This window comes from Mercenaria mercenaria, chromosome 8 (genome assembly GCF_021730395.1).
Source record: "Mercenaria mercenaria strain notata chromosome 8, MADL_Memer_1, whole genome shotgun sequence".
Taxonomy (NCBI): Eukaryota; Metazoa; Mollusca; class Bivalvia; order Venerida; family Veneridae; genus Mercenaria; species Mercenaria mercenaria.
This window is the reverse complement of record NC_069368.1, coordinates 69,268,374-69,289,894: the sequence shown is the minus strand read 5'-3', so window position 1 is coordinate 69,289,894 and position 21,521 is coordinate 69,268,374. Positions and strand designations below refer to the sequence as shown.

Genomic DNA, 21,521 nt, shown 5'->3' with positions numbered 1-21,521 from the left:
TATGTCCCCTTTTACTGAGAATTTAAGGTTAATTTTGTTGTATTTTCACTATATCTCAGTTATTACTAAATTGATTTGATTCAAACTTAAAATAGATGTTCCACCTCATCACCCACATCATGTGACACAAGGTGCATAACTCTGACACCATTTTTTTATGAATTATGCCCCTTTTTACTTAGAATTTAAGGTTGATTTTGATGTATTTTCACTATATCTCAGTTACTACTGAATGGATTTGATTCAAACTTAAAATAGATGTTCCACCTCATCACCCACATCATGTACCCACATCATGTGACACAAGGTGCATAACTCTGACACCAAGTTTTCATGAATTATGTCCCCTTTTACTTAGAATTTAAGGTTAATTTTGTTGTATTTTCACTATATCTCAGTTATTACTAAATGGATTTGATTCAAACTTAAAATAGTTGTTCCACCTCAACACCCAGATGATGTGACATAAGGTGCTTAACGCTGACATAATTAGCCCACCATCATTAGATGGTGGGCTATTCAAATCACTCTGCGTCCGTGGTCCGTCGTCCTTCCGTCCGTTAACAATTTCTCGTTATCGCACCTCCTCAGAAACTACCTGGGGGATTTTGACCAAACTTTGTCAGAATGATGTATTGGTACCCTAGTTGTGTCCCCCTGAAAATCAGACTGGTTCAACAATTTTTTAGTAAGTTATGGCCCTTTGTTTATTTCTATAATTTACATAGATTTATATAGGGAAAAACTTTGAAAATCTTCTTGTCCAAAACCACAGAGCCTAGGGCTTTGATATTTGGTATGAAGCATCATCTAGTGGTCCTCTACCAAGATGATTCAAAATATTTCCTTGGGGTCTAATATGGCCCCGCCCCGGGGGTCACATGGTTTATATAGACTTATATAGGGAAAAACTTTGAAAAACCTCTTGTTCAAAACCACAGGGCCTAGGGCTTTGATATTTTGTATATGACATCATCTAGTGGTCTTCTGCTAAGATTGTTCAAATTATCCCCCTAGGGTCAAATATGGCTCCGCCCCGGGGGTCACATGGTTTACATAGACTTACATAGGGAAAAACGTTGAAAATCTTCTTGTCCAACAGTGTACGAAATTCAGATTTGAATCCAATAGCCCGTTTGGGCTACCAGATTAAAAATTTTCCAAGCCCGACATCAATTTCACTAGCCCTTAAAATACCTAATTTTTGCACCATATAACATTTTGTTTTACAGACATCTCTATGCATGTTTGAAGTAATAGAAAAGACATACAGTACATGTTTGCCATGTTTTTGAAAAATCTTAACTCTAAATACTCCAGTCCAGATTAGCATCGTCAGAGTCCAAAAACATCGGACATGACACTCCTTGCCAAAACGATAGGATCCGCACTCTGCAATTACTGCAACTCGGACTGTTGAAAATTTGTAAGATGTACAGTAATACCGAGTGCTGAATACACAATGCACACACGCTGATAGCATAATTTAAGCTCCACCTACTGCAGGTACTTGTGAGATTTTCGCGAGAAGTGTGAAAGCTAATCAAATTATCCGTTACGCTAGAGGTGATTGTATTCAGCCAATTAGAGCTGCGGTTACATCTTTGGCACTGTGTTTGATTGTCAACAAGTAAGAGTGCAAAAACCAATAATTCCATAAGCGTTTCTCAGTCTGGAAAATCACGATGCAGTATTCGTTTAATTAGCATGTTTTTTTTTTTAAACAAATGAGGAAAATTCGGTAGCCCAGTCGGGCTTGTACCTGTTGAAAATCGGTAGCCCGAGCTGAAATTTGGTAGCCACGGGCTGTCGGACTACCGTGAATTTCGAACACTGGTCCAAACCACAAAGCCTAGGGCTTTGGCATTTGTAATGTAGCATCATCTAGTGGTTCTCTACCAAGTTTGTTCAAATTATCTCCCTAGGGTCAAATATGGCCCCGCCCTGGGGGGTCACATGGTTCATATAGACTTATATAGGGAAAAGATTTTAAAATCTTCTTGTCGATAACCTACAACATTCAAATTTGGACCACATGTATGGTTTTGAGTGGCAAGATGAACCTTGACATGAGTTGACCTTGATTTTGACCTAGTGACCTACTTTCACATTTCTGTAGCTACAGCCTTCAAATTTGGACCACTTGCATAGTTTTGTGCACTGAAAAAAACTTTGACCTTGACTTTGACCTAGTGGCCTACTTTCACATTTTTGAAGGTACAGGCTTCAAATTTGGACCACATACATAGTTTTGTGTTCTGAATTGGAATTTGATCTTGATTTTGACCTACTGACCTACTTTCACATTTCTCAAGCTACAGCCTTCAAATTTGGACCACATGCATAGTTTTGTGTACGGAAACAAACTTTAACCTTTACATTGACCTAGTGACCTACTCTCACATTTTTGAAGGTACAGGCTTCAAATTTGGAACACATGCATAGTTCTGTGTTCCGAAATAAAATTTGACCTTGATTTTGACCTAGTGACCTACTTTCACATTTCTCGAGCTACAGCCTTCAAATTTGGACCACATGCATAGTTTTGTGTACCGAAATGAACTTTGACCTTCAGATTGACCTAATGACCTACTTTCACATTTCTGTAGCGACAGGCTTCAAATTTAGACCACATGTATAGGATTGTGTACCGAAACAAACTTTGACCTTGACATTGACCTAGTGACCTACTTCCACATTTTTGAAGGTACAGGCTTTAAATTTGGACCACATGCATAAATTTGTGTTCTGAAGTATAATTTGACCTTGATTTTGACCTAGTGACCTACTTTCACATTTCGTCCTTGAAATTGATCTAGTGACCTACTTTCACATTTCTCAAGCTACAGCTTTCGAATTTGGACCACATGCAAAGTGTTGTGTACGGAAATGAAATTTGACCTTGAGCTAGTCAGTAAGTCTTGAAATTTGGAATACTTAAAAATGGCACATTGGTGGGCGCCAAGATCACTCTGTGATCTCTTGTTTTTTTTATGAATTATGTCCCCTTTTACTTTAAATTTAAGGTGGATTTTGATGTATTTTCACTATATCTCAATTATTACAAAATGGATTTGATTAAAACTTAAAATAGATGTTCCACCTCATCACCCACATCATGTGACACAAGGTGCATAACTCTGACACCAATTTTTCATGAATTATGTCCCCTTTTACTTAGAATTTAAGGTTAATTTTGATGTATTTTCACTATATCTCAGTTACTACTGAATGGATTTGATTCAGACTTAAAATAGATGTTCCACCTCATCACCCACATCATGTGACACAAGGTGCTTAACTCTGACACTAATTTTTCATGAATTGTGCCCCCTTTTACCTAGAATTTAAGGTTAATTTTGATGTATTTTCACTATATCTCATTCTGATTGGCTTAGAGCCAAAGGGAAGTAACCTTTTTTTAACTTTTGTACTTAGTTAGTTTCTTCCCCTTAAATTCCAGGAATATGTCTATTTTTAGAAATCCTATTTTTAGAGTTTTAATATTTTAGGTATTTTTCTAACTTTTTTATTATAAGTCCTATGTAAAAAGTAAAAACATTTTTCTGTGGTAACTTGGGTCGGTAAGACACTTTTTTGTATTCACTTTTAGTGTATATCTAATATTAGAGATTTAATATATTTACTAGTATTACTATACTAGTATTATACTAGTATTACTTATATGTGGAAGCCCAGGATGAAGTACTCCAAAGTATTTTTAAGATTCCTTACGGTGGGGGTATGAGTCACTCCTGTGACAGTTCTAGTTTTCCGTGAAATCATTAGGTCAAACATGTTTACACTAGCTGTTATAGTGTGTTTCTCAGGTGAGCGACCTAGGGCCATCTTGGCCCTCTTGTTTACAAGAAGGACAAAAGCCCCTTCGCATTTTCTTTGTCATCCTTGTGATAAAAAGCAAAGCGGGTTTTGTCCTCCTTGTAAAAAGATGAAGGGGATTTTGTCCGCCTATGCCCACTTAGTGTTGTTAAGAAATAGAACTGATCCAAAACCTGATACATATAGAAAGTATACATATACGCGGTAAAGGATAAAAAGAAATGGAACTTTTGAGTAAGTATGAGATATTTAAGCAATCTAGCTCAGATATTTTGCATTAATATTCAGTATTCATATTTCTTTGTTACCTTTATGATAAAAAGCAAAGGGGGTTTTGTTCTTCTTGTAAAAAAACGTGAAGTGGTTTTTGTCCTTGTAAAATTCAGCAAAGGGGATTTTGTTCTCCTTGTAAAAACAACGAAGGGGGTTTTGTCAGCCTATGCAAAAATGAGCGAAGGGGGTTTTGCCCGCAGGGGATTTTGACCTACACTCTAGACTGCTAGATTATATATTCCTTACTTCCATAGTGTTTGTAAATTAAATTTACATTGATCTTTCTGTATTATTTATTGTTGACATGTCTGTTAATTTCCTAACTTTTACAGAAAGGAATGCATTTGCATGTTTATAGTCGGAGGAATTCAGTAAAGGAGAGCTAGGTTTAATTCATATTTGGAAGATGATTCATTCATAAAAACTCTGAATTTGTTTCTTTATCTTTAATTGATGTACTATTTTTTATTAATCAACAGGAGGAACTTCACCAAGCTCTCGTCAAGAAGCGAGATCTTCGTGACAAACGAGCGGCAAAATCAGATGGCAACATCGTTCGTACGCAGTCAATGTCGGGTGATTGCCGTCTGCCACTACATCTGATGAAGACAAAGATCAAGAAAAGTTTACAGAATCTGGAGTTAGCAAATGTTGTGACTAGGAAAGACGGATACCAGGAAATTATAAACCTTATCGCTCAAGTAAGTTATGTGGCAATGTGTAGGTCTCATTTCAATGCTTGTCATGGGATAAATTTGTCTTGCAAAGAAGTGGGATTTTATTTTTACTTCACATCATGTACTCAGTATACCAGTTTAAAAAAGAAATAGTGATTTAAGAAATAAGTTCCCAATCGTGGTTTGTCGTAGAATAACCTGTGTTTTTAGTTCTTACGCATAAGAATATATCATGAAGGCCATAGACCTGATTGGTATATTGTTTCATGTAAGAACGATAAACTTGGGTTATCCTACAATAAACCACAATTGGGAAATTATTATTTCAATTCTAACACAACATACTAGTACAACAGTATAAGAAAAAATGGTAGCTACTTTTTACGACCATGCTACGCACCTGGATCAGATGATGTCACTGCACGTGCATGGGTTATCGCAAAATAACCATTGACTGATGTTGTTCTAGGTGTATATAGGTTATTTGCTGGTCGTGTTAGAATTACAAATATATTTAAAAGGTAATAGTATTTTGACAGGTTGTGTACAACAGGCTTACTGCTTTCAGCTGAAACTAACAAAGAATGAATTCCTTTTTGTGCCCAGTTTATTTTTGAAGCTATTAGAGGTCCTATAGTTGAGGAGTGAAATGTCACACTCGTAATATAGATGTTCTATCTTCAAACTCTTTCAGCCAAAGAATTTATGTACAGGCTTCACAAAATCTTGTTCATAGTAAATCAGTGTAGCAGATAAACGTAAAGAACTTCAGGTCTGTATGATAATATTATTATGAAGGCTTAATGGATAAATGGAACATTCCGTAGAATCATAGTTTCAGTTTAAATTGAATGGAGTAAAACCTTCACCAACATCTTTGTAAAAAGTAAAGACAAGTTTGTATTTAATTTTGATATTTTTCAGGATATTAGAAATCAAAGAAGATATCGCAACAACCGTAAACAGGAGTTGAATCGTCTCCGAAGTACGCTGAAGAGTTTGTCAGAGAAACGTGTCTTTTATGAATCTCAAGTAGACTATTATAACCAGTATGTGAAAACATGCACAGAAAATCTACAACAGAAGGGGAGGTATGTGTTTGCTTCATTAGAATTTTGTTTGTATTGGTTTGTTGCGGCCATACAAGGTTGTAAGGTTGATAAAACTGTGTTTGAGACCAATCTCAACACGCTAGCATGTGATTGGTTGTTATATAGCAAAATATTTGAAATTGACCTATGACAAGGCTGCATTATGAGACTGATACACAAAATAAAGTTTTAAAATCATCAGCAAGAGAATGGATGGTTGAAATAGAGAGTTAGCAGTGGATGGTGTGTAAAATGTTCTTTGTTTATTTCCTATTTTGCTGTAAATCTGCTTGTCCCAAGCTAAAATACTTACAGATATTGATACAACCAGTTGATTTGTCATGTTTTATTTCTCAATTTACAGAAAGTCAGTGGTTGTACCCAGGTGCTTGCCTGTTATGAAAAAATACGCAGAGTGGCACCTGGGGTCTTCCTCCACCATCAAAGCAGGAAAGTTGCCATATGACATAAATGTGATACTGGTATTAAATCCAACAAAAGAAATAAATAAGAAATTTTCTTACCTACTTATTGAAGAATTACAGGAATGTCTGAATGTTCACATTATTTATACACATGTTTCAGGTCCCACAAAGCGAAGGCAAACAAGAATGCACGTAAAGCACAAGGCACGATAAAATACAGTGGTGCTAAAATGCACGAGAAAGGTGTTATACTGGAAATAGAAGGATTGTCACAGAACCAGTAAGTGAATATAATCAGTCCAGCTTGTCTGGTTAAACAAAGTTAGAAGACAAATAATTATTATGTCAGTTGAACTTTCACTAGACAAAAGTGGTTTTAGACAATATTTGAAGAAAAGCAGTGCTCGCGCTGCCAATCAGCATTATCGCCAAATGATTATTTTTTTCAAATGTCGATTAAAACGCAATTTTGGCGATAGAAAATGGCGATTAATTTATAAAAATGCTACAAAAAGAAAATTGCAAAAAATTGTCCTTAAACTGCTGGAACATACGTAGTTTTATCGACAAAAACGTGTAAAGTCGGTAGCAGGAAGTGTATTTGCCCAGAGGCATAATTACCCCCTCTAAACTGTGACCTTTACACGCTTAATTGATTTGTTTATCGCCAACACCATACATGCCATAATTTTTCAGGACATTTCCGGGATTCTGAGTTGAAATTTCCAGGATTTTTATCCTCTGTCCGGGACAAACACCGTGATATTGGCATTCGTCTTTTTTATGCATAAAAATCATAAAATTACATGTTTTCCAGACTGCTGAGATAAACATTGTTCACGCGCATAATTTGCTGCAAATGTCGTCTAGCTTTCTAAGGGAGGTAAATACTACAAGTAATACACACATCTATAGTTCGGCACCTGAAATGATTTGCGTTCCCGAGGTGATGGGATATTTTAACAGACTTACTATATACGAAGAAGTAGCCAGGGCATCGCGATTTAGAATCATTTTTTTAAATCGTTTTATCATCGATAAGTGATGGCTATTGCAAGTTTCTACAACAAATCATTTCATATTCTCAATAACTGCTTCCTGGGTTAACAACACACCAAAAAAAAAAAGAAAAAAAAGAAATGACGAAAAAATAATTTTCTGTTTTATTTCTTTTTATTTTACTTGATTTTATCATTTATTTTATATTTGAATATAAATATATCTATAGATTCTATGTGTTCAACACAGTGTCTTTGTCTCAAGATTAATTTATCACTTCAATGTTCAATAACACCATCTTTCTGCCGCACTACAAGTATACGTCACAATGTTCAATTACACGATCTTTTTGCTGCACTACACATGTCACTACTAAAGTTCATATTGAAACAAGAAGTCTTGTTATTAAATTTCATAGTCATCAAAGCAGACACTGATTTTTCCCCGAGATTTTCGCGGTCTTCACGCTGGATTTTCTTGAGCACGCTGAATGCTCGTTCAGGATCGGCGTTGCTGTGCGGTAAGCTGTGTGCAGCAAAGGCAAGTTTTGACAGGTTGGGGAATCTAGGCTTCTGTAATGGAGTTTTCATGTTAGCTACATTGGACCAGAACGGGTGGAGAACCATGCCGGGTTCATGGGAGGGGAGGCTGTTAGTTGAGCATAGCTGATAGTCCACAAGCTCTTTTTTAATCACGTCAGGTGCACCAACACCAAGTCGTTCTGATAGGCCAGTCACTGAAAAAATCAAAACAGCAAAAATCATAAGCAAAGACGATATCTAGGTTGTGGTTTAATTTTTGTTTCTTTGAAGTTTATTTGACTTTCATCAATATCACAGTGATATACGACAAAACAGGATTTAGTATGGCTAATAATGCTTTAATTATCACATCTATACTGTGTTGACGTCACGCCGATGTGATATTTAGTGCATCGAGAAATAGCACTTAAAATTTGATCAAATATTCACTTAAAAACATGTTTATAACGAAATGTCACATAGCATAACATTAAACTATTACGCCCAGCGTATAACCGTCCAACGTGCATAAATAGTGTTAAAGCACTCTTTTGCTATAAATTATTTAGTAAAATAACTACACAATATCCGGTATTTACTTTAAATTAACAGACAAAATATTTTAAGATACATACCAGAACTGACGTTTACAGTTTTTCTATTCTCGGGGTGGAGGAAAGACAGAGACTGCAGAACAGTGTCGTTCATGGGGAATTTGGCGAGCATCTTCGTTGTCACTTCCTCGTAGAATGACCTGACCATACTGTAATTAAAAGATAGATTTTGAATGATCATGTTAGTTGACTTGTTTGCTGTAAGTCACGCAAATAGCTCAAATGCAAACACAGGGTAAATAGTTTACAACCATTCTGCTAACTATAAGCACTCTGCATACTACGGTTTACCAGTACATAAACTAGGTGTGGCCACTTTCGCAAGTAACTGACTTCTCTACATGTTGCAGTTAGAAAGGATTTAATAGTCACGAAAATAACTCAAATGCAAACACTGAGTAAGAGTTTACAATCATTCTGCTTACTATATGCACTCTGCTTATTACGGTTTACCAGTGCTAGGTGCGGCTACTTTCGCAAGTAACTGACTTCTCTACATGTTAGACAGGATTAAATACTCAATCACATCGGAAATGGAAGTTTCATTCATTGAATGTAATTACCTGAAGAAAGACGCTGCCAGCTGTGAGTTGTCGTCATGCTCAGACAGGTAGGTACGGGCGGCCATTCCAACGGCTAGAAGATTGTCGTCATGCTGGTTCTCACGGCAGGTGAAGTCAACGGCAGTGATGTCAGCGGCGTCGATATAGCTCATTTTAACAAACTTCGCCATAAATGTTCTTACAACTCTATGATCTCTGCATGGAGGTACCCAGCCATGGAAGCGCTATTCTGAAATAGAATAATATACATGTACATAAGCAACAGTTTCCTATTCACAGTCTCTCAAACAGTATTGACGCAACGGATAATTTTAGCATCGCCCGTGTTGTGTTCATATGTGAATTTATTTTTTATACTTTATTCACCATAGAGCTGCTGTCCCCAGTATGATAAATATTATACTTAATACAAGTTGCGTTAATAAATCAACAATACCTGGAATTCTGTGTTAAAGTTGTTGAGTGGGACGAGGATGAACGCTAGGAACCGGAAAGACAGCGCAAGAAGGTGGTTATTCAGACAGTTGGACACTCGTTCTACTCTGCTTCCATGTTTCTCGGAGTCTTCATGACTCTGGAAGTAAGCCTGCAATGCTGGCCATTGCTGGAGGAACCGCTCTACACAGCTCTGGAGAGATAGCCATCGGGTGCTGCAGTGGCGCATAATCTTGTAGGTGTCTGTGTTGGTGAACTCACGGAATTTTTGGAGAATCTGCAAAATAGTTTGTGATTTTTCCTGACCTATATGTGTATTATTAAAGGGAGGAAATTTCTTTTTTTAATTTGCAAAATTTCAAATCACACGCTCATCTGATTTTAAATTTTTACGTTACTATTGCTTTTATGAAAACTATTAGTATTTTTTTTAAAACTCCACTGCCAGTCATAATTAAATTTTAAGATATTATTTAAGCATGCGAAACATACAAGTATGAAACATATCAGTATGCGGTAACTTGAAACCGACTGACAATGTGTTCTAATTTGTGCCCGTTTCGTAATCGTCTTGTTATGGAAATATTTTTAAATGCGGCATATACTCTTATATAAATGACCCTACACTGAAAATTGCATATTTACAAACTTACCTGGCGGCGCTTGGAGCTGTGCTGGAAGTGCTGGTAGACGTCTTGTAGAACCTCCTCAACGGGCATTTCCATTTTCTTAACACCATACTGGGTACATGTGCTCATTATGTGGCAAATGCACCCCACGTTGATAACGTTCGGCTGCTATTCTCGGACACGTGAAAGGACGGAGTTGTTGTTGCCGATCATGACTGGTGCGTTGTCGGAACTGTAGCCGATCAAGTTGCTCCATGCTATTCTTCGATCCGTGAACACTTCCTGTAGGCAAGCGAACAGATTGGCCCCCGTTCCCACATTACAAATTGGCATTGCCAAGAATAAAGTATCCAATTTCATCATTGTCGAGTCATACACTCATACCAGTATTGCAACACACTTTTTGTCCCCCCTGTCATTAGACTCGTCCATCATTACACTAAATTTATTCTCACGGCACAATGTGTTCACCTTCTTCTCGAACGTTGGGGCGATGGCTTCGGTAATAATCTTTGTGACCTTAGTTATCTTACACTTGAATTTCCACGCAATTTCACTGTCCTGGAACATGACTTTAACAAGTTCTGTAAAGTGATCCGTGACTGCAAAAGGTAGATTTTGTTCAGACACAAAAGACGCGAAGTAGCATTCCGCCCGAGCCACAGGATCGTCCTCTTTAACTTTAAACATATCCTTAATGGAGGTATTGCTAGTGGAGGCACTATTCTTTGATTCATGCTGTTTGGAGTGTAAATGTCTAGTTAAATCATTCCTACCGCCACTGGACACTGAAACGTCGATGTTACACAGCTTGCAATGGAAGTATTCTTCCCCCGTAACACTTTTTTTCACACAGGGAAACTCACTAATCCATTTTTGTTGGAATTTACTTTAACGTTTAGCTTTTTTAATGCTACCACTAGCTGCAGAGTCTGCAGCGCGCTTTGACATGATTAATAACTTTTAAGGCACAAACAAAATGATAGCTTTGGAATTTTGGGAGAATAAAATTATTACGATACTTTATATGCATGTAATCTTTACTCAAAAACGCTTTAATGACTGCTCTTTTTTTTGTCATCCCTTTGAAATCTGCCGAAACTTTCATTAACTAACATACACTCATTTTCAGTTTGCACTTAAACTTACCCCTTTAAGTTTGTCGGGACAAAATTAGATAGCTTTTTCGGCTTAAGCATGAAACTCGTGCTTTTCACACATATTCAATGATGGTATCTTTAACAGTCATTAATCAATTAATCGTTCACAATTATATCAAAGTTGTGCAAAGCGGGAGAGAGATCATTGATCAACACGTGTCCTGCTCGAGGGCATCTGATATCGGATAATTAGAATAAACAAGGTGACACCGGAGATAGTTTATTGTGTTTATTAGGGTAAAATTAAACAAATTATAGACCACAGAACTAGTTTTTTGGGAGGTCATTTTTATTTTTACCTGTATATTTATTTCTCCGGGACATTTCAACTCTGTCCGGGACACCGGGACGAGCATGTTATTTCCGGGACAATCCTGGTCAAACCAGGACGTATCACATGTATGGCCAACACCCTTACGCGGTATACTTCACTAATTGATCCACAGGTGTGCACAATTGATCGGACAGAAGTTTAAAACAACAATTATCATCACTTTATCCATGATCATTTAATCGCCATTAATAACTAAACATACAAATTAATTAAACACAATTCATTCTGATGTGGAATTCCTACGTCCAACTCGAGACTTTTTGACAGCGGACAAGTGCATTTTTGCATTCCGTTTGTCCGTAGACAAGCACAAATTTTCTGGTTTGAAATGAAAAAAGGAAAGAATATTTAGAAACGCTGAACATCGCTTCAAGTTTGTGGAGTTTATAAACGAATTTGACGTACGATACGGATGTTTCACCCACCGAAAACCATACTGCATCAAAATTTAGCATGTTTTTTTCTGCGTTCTGATTGGTTCCTTGTCGCGGGCTCGTGTGATTTTGCACACGGTAACTCGGCAAATAGAAACCGGAAATGTAAACAATTTTCACAAAGTTTGGACAAATTCGTTGTTACAACTTCGTCCGCCAACAGAAATGGAAGTCAACAGTCAAAGCACAAAGAGCTAGCTCGTACGAATCAGAAAGTTTCATGTCGCCTCTATTATAATTATTTATAATGATTTTGTTTACGTTACTCGGGTAATAACTGATGCTTTTGACTCAAATTTTCTTCCTACTTTCGTCACAAAAAGTAATCATTCTTGACCAGAATTCACAATGGGTCATGTCACATACTAAAAAGGTATTTACAGTGACATTTGAAAACAAACAACTGAAGATATGCATAAATGTATGATTATTCAAAGCCTATAATAAACATGAATAATGATAATTAAAAAATAAAGTGTATTTAAGTATTTTATGAAAAAAAAAGATTATATAGTTATAAATACCCTGTTTTATGTTTTTTATTGAAATGTGAAAGCGCGCATGCCAAGTTTGTCTAATATTTTTTTCCCTGAAAAAAAAGTGGCTATTAATTTATAATGGCCAGGGCTAGCACTGAGAAAAGTGAGAGCTATTCTACTCAACTGGGTGTCAGACTCATACCTTGGTTAAAGTTTAATAACCATTACATGAAATTTCACACATGGCTTATTAGTCATCAAACTGTAAACAAGTGAGATAACTCGTGGTCGAATTTGAAAAAAATTATGGCTCTTTCCAAACATAGGAAATTTGGTTAAAAGTTTGCATGCAGCTGTCTCTCTGTATCAATAGCAACAACATATATTAGATTGAAACTTCGAAGAACAGTACATCCTTCTCATCAACTGTACTAAAACCAAGTTAGAGAACTCTTGGTTCAATTTTATTATGACTCTCCCATCACACAGTGGTGTGGGAGACATATTGATTTACTCCAGTCTGTGTGTCTGTCACAAAGCTTGTCCGCACTCTTGGTCAAACATTTCTCATCCGATCTTCACCAAACTTGAACAAAATGTGTTTTCCAGTAAGAGCTCGGCCAAGTTCGATAATTAGCCAAATCGGCCCAGCACTTCAGAATTATGGCCGTTGAATTACCAAAAAACGCTCAGATTTCTTGCGCATTTTTCCCCTCAAAACGGTGCATTAAAAGTAGTATAAGAGTCCTTTTGATGCACTGGTGCTCTAAGTTAACAATATATAAAGACTTACTTACTATTTAGATGATTAGGCAGTTGTGGGAGACATGCGCTTTTCTCAAAAGCATCTCTAGTACATAATGATTCTCATTGGACTTAGAAAATTTGGTTGAAGTTTTGTAATCAATTGGTAATCATTGCCGTCATCAAATTTTAATTTGTAACAAATTATAAGATAATTAAAAGTTAGATAGGTCTTCTCAAGTTATAGCCCTAGTTCATCTCAACTGCTGTTGAATAGTAGAGTATGGACAGAGGTTATTTTCAAAAGAATCTGTGCCGGCCCAAGTTTATTTAACATACAGTACTTTTTTATATTGACTTGTAGGCAATGAATGCTGATGCAGAATGTATTTTTACAGTGTAAGATTGAAAAAAAAAGTATTATTTTGGGGAATTATATACACCTGAAATTATATACACTTTAAACATTGGATAATTTTCAGATTCAAGAATGCACAGTTTGAGATAGCAGCAACAGCTGATCCGGGTATATTTCAGGTCAGCGCTAAATTTATGGGAATTGATGTCGAAAAAGTAGAACTTGTCTTCCAGGTAACTCCTCTTTTACCTAGTACCTTCCTGCCAAAAGATTGACATAATAGTATAAATCGAGGGCTCAGAGCGAAACTAGTCTAAGTGTATATAGAAATAGAAGCAGATAGACCAGTTTCGCTCTAAGCCCTCGAAATACATGAACAGTATTTTGTGTGTAAACTTCCAGAAGTGTACAGGGTGAATGTATTCTTAAAGCAGAACTGTATGTTCAACCTTTAGCTTGCTAATGGCAAGTGATTTTGCCTTTGTGACCAGTGCAGACCAAGATGTGCAGGCTGATCTTGGTGTGCGCTGTTCGCGATTCAGTCAGAGTTTTCAGTGAACACCCCTTTGATTAATAAGTGATACTGTCCGAAATGAATGATGGATCAGTCTATTATAGAAATTAAGCATGGTAAAGGTTAACCTTTAATTTATTTTCCGAAGGGGTGTTTGCTAAAAATTTACTGATTGAACGGCAAACAGTGCAGACCATGATCAGACTGCACGGATGTGCAGGCTGATCTTGGTTTGCACTGGTAGCAAAGGCAGAAGTATTCACTGCCAGCAGGCTGAAGGTTGAAGTTAGAAATTAAGAGGGTAACAATTAAACTTAGAAATTAAGCAGGGTAAAGGTTAAAGTTAGAAATAAAGCAGGGTATAGGTTAAAGTTAGAAATTAAGCAGGGTAACAATTAGTTAGAAATTAAGCAGGGTATAGGTTAAAGTTAGAAATTAAGCAGGGTATAGGTTAAAGTTAGAAATTAAGCAGGGTAACAATTAAAGTTAGAAATTAAGCAGGGTATAGGTTAAAGTTAGAAATTAAGCAGGGTAACAATTAAAGTTAGAAATTAAGCAGGGTATAGGTTAAAGTTAGAAATTAAGCAGGGTAACAATTAAAGTTAGAAATTAAGCAGGGTATAGGTTAAAGTTAGAAATTAAGCAGGGTAACAATTAAAGTTAGAAATTAAGCAGGGTATAGGTTAAAGTTAGAAATTAAGCAGGGTATAGCTTAAAGTTAAAAATTAAGCAGGGAATAGGTTAAAGTTAAAAATTAAGCAGGGTATAGGTTAAAGTTAAAAATTAAGCAGGGTAAAGGTTAAAGTTAGAAATTAGCAGGGTAAATGTTAAAATTTGGATCTTCCTGGTATAGTAATAAAGGTTGGTGACTTTGTTGCTCACCACCACTGTAGGTTATAATCTCTGAAAAAGCTATTAAGCTGTCTTTAGAAAGGTCAGTGATCGATTCGCCTGCCTGCAATACTGTATGACATATAAGGATCCCTGTGGTCTTTCTCAGAAAATTGACATATATGCAACATTAGATAAAGCTTACCTTTACATTAACCTTTAGAAAGTTGACACATGGCCTAATATTGTGTTGGGGTGACTTTAAAACGCATCAAAAACAAAAAAGCTGATTAAATTCAGTCTGATTTATTTAAGGTCAAGTGTAAAAGTCTGATGTTTATTAGAATCATTCTTTAAGGAACATTAAATACTTACTTTAGATACTAAGATGATGAGAAGAATTTGAGATCATGACCCAAGATGCAACCAACACCTTATACTCTAGATCCCATTATACATTAATTATATTTTAGTTGTTCAATTTGCTATAGATCTTTGTTTTCTTTTAGGACTTGTTGCAGTTACAGTACGAGGGTGTTGCTGTGATGGAAATGTTCGGAAAGACAAAAATAAATGTAAATCTTCTAATCTTCTTAATCAATAAAAAATTCTACAGCGGTGGAAAGTGAACAGACACAATCAAGTGATGGAATGACATGATGTCTGACGTATGCGTAAGATTTGGCAAGAATTAGGTGCCACAGCTTGAGCAGTAAACCTGATATTTTAGGCGAAGAAATTCAAGATGATAAAGCTTATATTAAAATAGTTTTGATGTGAAGTTCACATCAGTTGTGGACAAAACTTTCAGAACCTTCAAATCATCATGGAGATGTTGATTTTTGCATCTTTTATTGACATGTATAATAAAACAATATATTTTACTTACTAGGGTAACATGCTTACATAATATCTTGTTTTTGCTTTCTAGACCTATTTATGCAAACCTAGGACATAGCCTGAAAATTGCATCAGAAAATTATATATATATATATTACTTTTCTTTTGGATTTTGTCAATTTTTAGTACAGTTCAAGATAAATTAAGTATTGCTGGTCAGATTTTTGATTGGACAGTTTGTCTCTCTTTTTGTGTGACATGTTTTTTAAATGATTGATTTTATCTATGACTCTTTCCTGTTTCCCAAGCGTATACAGTAGTACAAAACAGGAAAAATTTAAAAGTTTTTATAGTATCATTCAAGTAATTACGGAAAGAAGGTTTAGCAAATTGCTAAAGAGTTTAGCATTTCATCAGCAAGATTGTTATAACTCCTGCTTTCCAGAGGGCATGTAATAAGACAGGCCAAATAAAAAATATATTTGAGCCGTGCCATGAGAAAACCAACATAGTGGGTTTGCGACCAGCATGGATCCAGACCAGCCTGCGCATCCGGGCAGTCTGGTCAGGCTCCATGCTGTTCGCTTTTAAAGCCTACTGCAATTAGAGAAACTGTTAGCGAACAGCATGGATCCTGACCAGAATGCGCGAATGCGCAGGCTGGTCTGGATCCATGCTGGTCGCAAAGCCACTATGTTGGTTTTCCCATGGCATGGCTCATTTAACAATTAAATACACTATCAAGCAAAGGACTGGAAACATAAAAATGACCATGGATTTTTATGTAGACAAGATATTAATTTTTTGTTAAATTTGGATTTTATGTTGAATTGAAAATATATACATAAAACTGATTTTAAAACATTTAATATGTAGGCACAAATTTGTGTTGGTTTTTTTTTGTGAAAAAGGACATTTCGTGGGGATGTGATTTCGTGGATTCAAGTTATAAATATAAAATAAGTGGGAATGTTACTGTTTATTTTGGATTAAATTTTGTGGATTTACTCATTCACCAAAATGAGTCCTTCCATTATAACAAATTTGTCATTATAAGCAGGAGTAGATGCTCTATTTTTCGCAAGGTTTGAGAGACAATGTATTTATGTCCAAGTCTAAAGTATTTAGATTGTCTTTGTTAAATTTATGAAACAGGAAATCTTTATTACATATTCTTTAACAAACTGTTAAACAGTTATTTCCCCCTTACTCCCTGTAATTGTTAAATTGAGCCGTGCCATGGGAAAACCAACATAGTGGGTGTGCGACCAGCATGGATCCAGACCAGCCTGCGCATCCGCGCAGTCTGGTCAGGCTCCATGCTGTTCGCTTTTAAAGCCTATTGGAATTGGAGAAACTGTTAGCGAACAGTATGGATCCTGACCAGACTGCGCGGATGCGCAGGCTGGTCTGGATCCATGCTGGTCGCACACCCACTATGTTGGTTTTCCCATGGCATGGCTCAATTGTATTTTTGAATCTTCATTAAGCAGTTAAGCTGTATTGTTACATGTTATATGGAGCTAGTCTCTATGTTTGTTGATGCATTTACTAAGATCTGCCTTATATTTATGTATTTGTTGCTTATATAATGTTTGTTAGAAGATTGTGTTCAAGTAATCTGTTCATGTTACATTGTATAACCAGTAGAGAATTATTTTCAGCCATAAACAAGAGAACAGGTCAGTACTGGTATATAATCAAGGAAAACTGGGTAGGCAAACCTACCTTCATTTTGTAACTTAATATCCTTAACAGTTAAACCAGTATTAAACAAACTAACTACTGTAGAGAACATTATCTTGGCGCAAGGAGTGATTAACTGTATTGGCATAAAAAAGCACATTTTTCCTGCATTACAATTTTAAGTAAATTCCATCATTTTTCTACAATGAAAAGTTCACCAACATTTAATACAACATTCCTGTTAGGAGTTTCTTTCAGTAGTGTTTTGTTATTTACTTGACTGTATAAATTACTTTACAAATTGTAAGTTATAAACCAGGCTTCCATTTACATTGTTAGCTGCTTGCCTATAGGGACCAGTTCAAATCTTCTTGGTATTTTGTATAATTTGATGTACATTTTATTTATTTTATACTTACAATTTTTTTCCATGTTTGTGGACCAAAATGTTATTGCTTTGTAGGTTTTTTTTTCTTCTGAAATAATGCATTTACAAGTTTACGTCTTTGTTTGTCTCTATATAATTGTTAATACTTTTGTAAGTACTTAAACCGTGTATTATCCAGAAGTGCTTTTTTACCATATATTTATGCACATTGATTGTAAAGGACCTTTCTGCTTTCAGGTGTTTATTATCTAGAGGTAATGTTGATAATGTTCTTCATTCAGTATTGTATATTGTCAGTCTGAAAGTAATTTTTCCTGTACCTTCGAAACATTTGGGATAGCTGTTAGCTACGTGCAGGTAACAGGTTATTTTGTGATACGCAATCAAGAAAAATTTTTAGGCCGATTGACTACTCTTAGTTTGAAAAATAAATGCATAAAACACAAATTGAAATAAACAAAATTCTGCCACTTCACCTTGAAACCTTATTTGTTGTGGACACATTCTTGGGAGAAAAAGAAAAAAGTCATCAGTACAGGTGTGGCTTTTTAATTGTGGATGATAAGAAATATGAAAACTTTGTTTATAGTATTGATGTTGCTTTGAAGTGCAGTACTGAACACATTGCATTTATCTTCAAACTTCTATTATGTAAAATTATTTAGTCTGTGACAAAGGAAAGAATACTTTGCATGGACACTAAACATTTATCTTTGAACTTCATCCAGATGTGAACTATTAAGTCCCTGGCTTAGCTCATTAGTACATATTAATCAGTTTTGTGTAAAAATGGAACCAGTGATTAGCAGAAATTCTGTTGAGAGATGTTATTGGTAACTTGTAAGAAATTCTTTTGTTTCTTCTTATAACACTATGATTCAAGGTAAATGCTTCCTTGCTGCAACATAACAGTCTGAATATTTCCAAAATCAGTGTTGTCTTAAAATATAAGAAGTCATAAATAAATATTAAATTGGTCATTCTGGAGTGAAGTATAGTGTTTGCAGAATGCCCTATGAAATTGATGAGAGCTTTCTGGTGTGCTTAGTGTTACATCTGTCGGCAAATGAAAACATTTATTTTTGGAAAATTTGACACCTTTTAATGTGGGTGTAACTTGGAATTAAGAATCTATTAGCTTTGCTGATGAAGGCATACAGTGTTTTTTTATCAACAGAATGCATTTATTTTTAATGTTCACAAAATTTAAAGTCTGTATCATCTTGCTGATATGTAGTGTGTTAAGGTTTTGTGTTTGTTCATTTAATGAAGAGATAAAGAAACAATTTTGATTCCAATATGAATTTGTACATTGAAATAGTACACAGTGATAGAGCAGCTAATATAGTTGATGGAGATCTTAAATTGTTTTAAAACATTATTGTTATGAATTGGTCATAATGGGTACATGTAAACTCAGGGTTTCAAAAATAGCTGGTTTCTTGATTTTAGACCAATTTTTATGCCCCACATTGAGTATATTGCTCATTGTCCATCTGTAAGTAGACCGTTTTGGTTTCCACCCAACATCGCGAGAATGCTTGGTCACACTTAATAAGATGGTTGTTGGCGGAAGATGATCACTATTTGTTTTGTTACGTAGGTCAAACATCAGGTCATAGTGGCCTGAAGGCTAAAAATGGTGTCATGTCAGTAACTAAAGAACATTTCTTCTACATTTGTTGAACTTCATAGGATTATTGTGCCCATTTTGGCCCACATTAGATGATTTCCAGTGATTATCAGATGACCCTTATTGTTATGGAAGTCAATAGCCCAAAGGTCAGGGTGTCACATTGACCTCAAGACTGAAAATGGTTTCCACTAAATAACACTTTGGTGTCTCAAAACCCCATGGAATGATTGCCTATATGGAGTAGATGACCCCTATTGTTTTGCGTGTCAGTCGTTGAATGTCAAGGGCACAAATATCTTTAGACTGAAAATGGTGTCTAATGCTTAGGCAGTCTATTTTCATAGGATGGTTGCCTGTAGTCAGTAGATGACCCTGCTTTTATTTAGGTCATTTGGTCAAAGGGCATGGTTACAGCGTTCAAAATTATTTACCCACTTACCTCCAATAGTCTATCATGGAGGGCATGTGGTTTACAAACAGCCCTTGTAAGCTTTTCAGACTGTTTTATAAACTAAGTTTTAAAAATACTGGTTTGAGAAAAAGATAAATATTTGGTCTAAAATACCGATACACGACCACTTGCAAGCAAGAAATTGTTGATCACACGTACAAATCTTTAATTAAAATGGGATGTTAGGGAGAAGTAATTAGTGTGTAACTACAGTGTTTCCTTTGATGCTTGCAGCTAGTAGATTTCAGTGTTTTATATAAAGACCAACTGTTTGTATTCAGATCAATCATTAGCCTTGTTTGAGCTAATAAATGTTTTTATTGCTTGAATAGGACCAATTGTGCTATGCAGCTGCAGTTTTGTATTAACATCTAGAAATCTGAAATGCCGCTAATTAGAGAAATTATTTGTATACTATTATATCTGTTTTCAAAGAAAATACTTGAACAAGAGCAAAAGAACCCAGTAAAATGATCTACTGTAGAATGTATACATCACATGGGGAAACCAGCATAAATTACTTGATTTTTCGAAATTTGCTTGAACGATAAAAGTATTGGTGCTTTTGTTTAACTACAATGATTTTTTTTTTTCTGCATCAAACACGACCAGACTTTTTTTACCCGATAAGGTGCCAAGATAATTAGCCTCTGTTATTTAGGGCTTGCTAGAATTTCTCAGTAAAAAAGCACAAATTGACTTCTAATAGTATATGATTACTTGAGGTATTTGGTAAATCATTTTTACTATGTATAAATATAGTGGGTGGGGTAGCACCACATTTGGAATGCTTTAGTTTTCAAAATTTTCAGAGCCCTGATGTAAATTAACTTCATTTGTTATGGTTTCCAACTTTGTGTTCAATGCTGATGCAATAGATATACTAGATATATATATATGAGAAGATTGTACATAAAGCTTTCAATAAAACTGTCAGTAACTATTCTGTAGTTATTTATTCATTTCAGCAGAATACTGTTTCAGCATTCCCGGGCTGCTAAGAAAGCCATTTGCTCATATAGCTTCTGAAGAATGACAAAAGAGCAGAAGACAAATAATCACATGGCAATTGCTCATAGTATTCCTTTAAAGTAAAGGAGTGGATTAGAGTAACAGGGAGTCTGAGGCGCAGTGGTTTTGATAGGGAGTCTGAGGTGCAGCGGTTAGCAGGTTAGACTACAACACCAGCGATCTGGATTTGACTCCTGGTTGCAGCTGATATCCATACTAGTGTTTGGTGCAGGTGCACAACTTCACATGCTATATAACAATACTCTGATGTTTTATGACTTAAAAACTCCTTGAGATACGTGTGATAAAAACTTGTATCCCCTTTATACACATTTTTGACTAAAACAAGGACCATAACTGGTCTGAGTGAAATCTCAAACAAAACTGCAGGTGCACAACTTCACATGCTGAATATTATTCCTATAATGTTTAATAATCCTAGGTCATTTTTTTTTTAAATAAACAGAATGACGGACAGAAAAGTACAATTCTATAATTATAGTCCCCAAAACTGCTCTCCAACCAGTAGGGGGCTAGTAAGTCAGTATCTATTTTGTTGCATGCAACTGTTTTGTCAAGATTACATGT

The 21,521-nt window shown here is 35.7% G+C and overlaps 1 protein-coding gene across 1 annotated transcript in view; it reads left to right on the top strand.

The window, feature by feature from the left end:
- LOC123566139 (ras GTPase-activating-like protein IQGAP1) overlaps positions 1 to 20,865 on the top strand; it is a 179,966-nt gene extending 159,101 nt beyond the window's left edge. Inside the window, 5 exon segments of the mRNA XM_053549182.1 lie at positions 4,593 to 4,814; positions 5,715 to 5,881; positions 6,467 to 6,586; positions 13,701 to 13,809; positions 15,431 to 20,865. Coding sequence (XP_053405157.1) covers positions 4,593 to 4,814; positions 5,715 to 5,881; positions 6,467 to 6,586; positions 13,701 to 13,809; positions 15,431 to 15,550 — 738 coding nt within the window. The 3' untranslated portion in view covers positions 15,551 to 20,865.
- Positions 20,866 to 21,521: the final 656 nt, after the last annotated feature.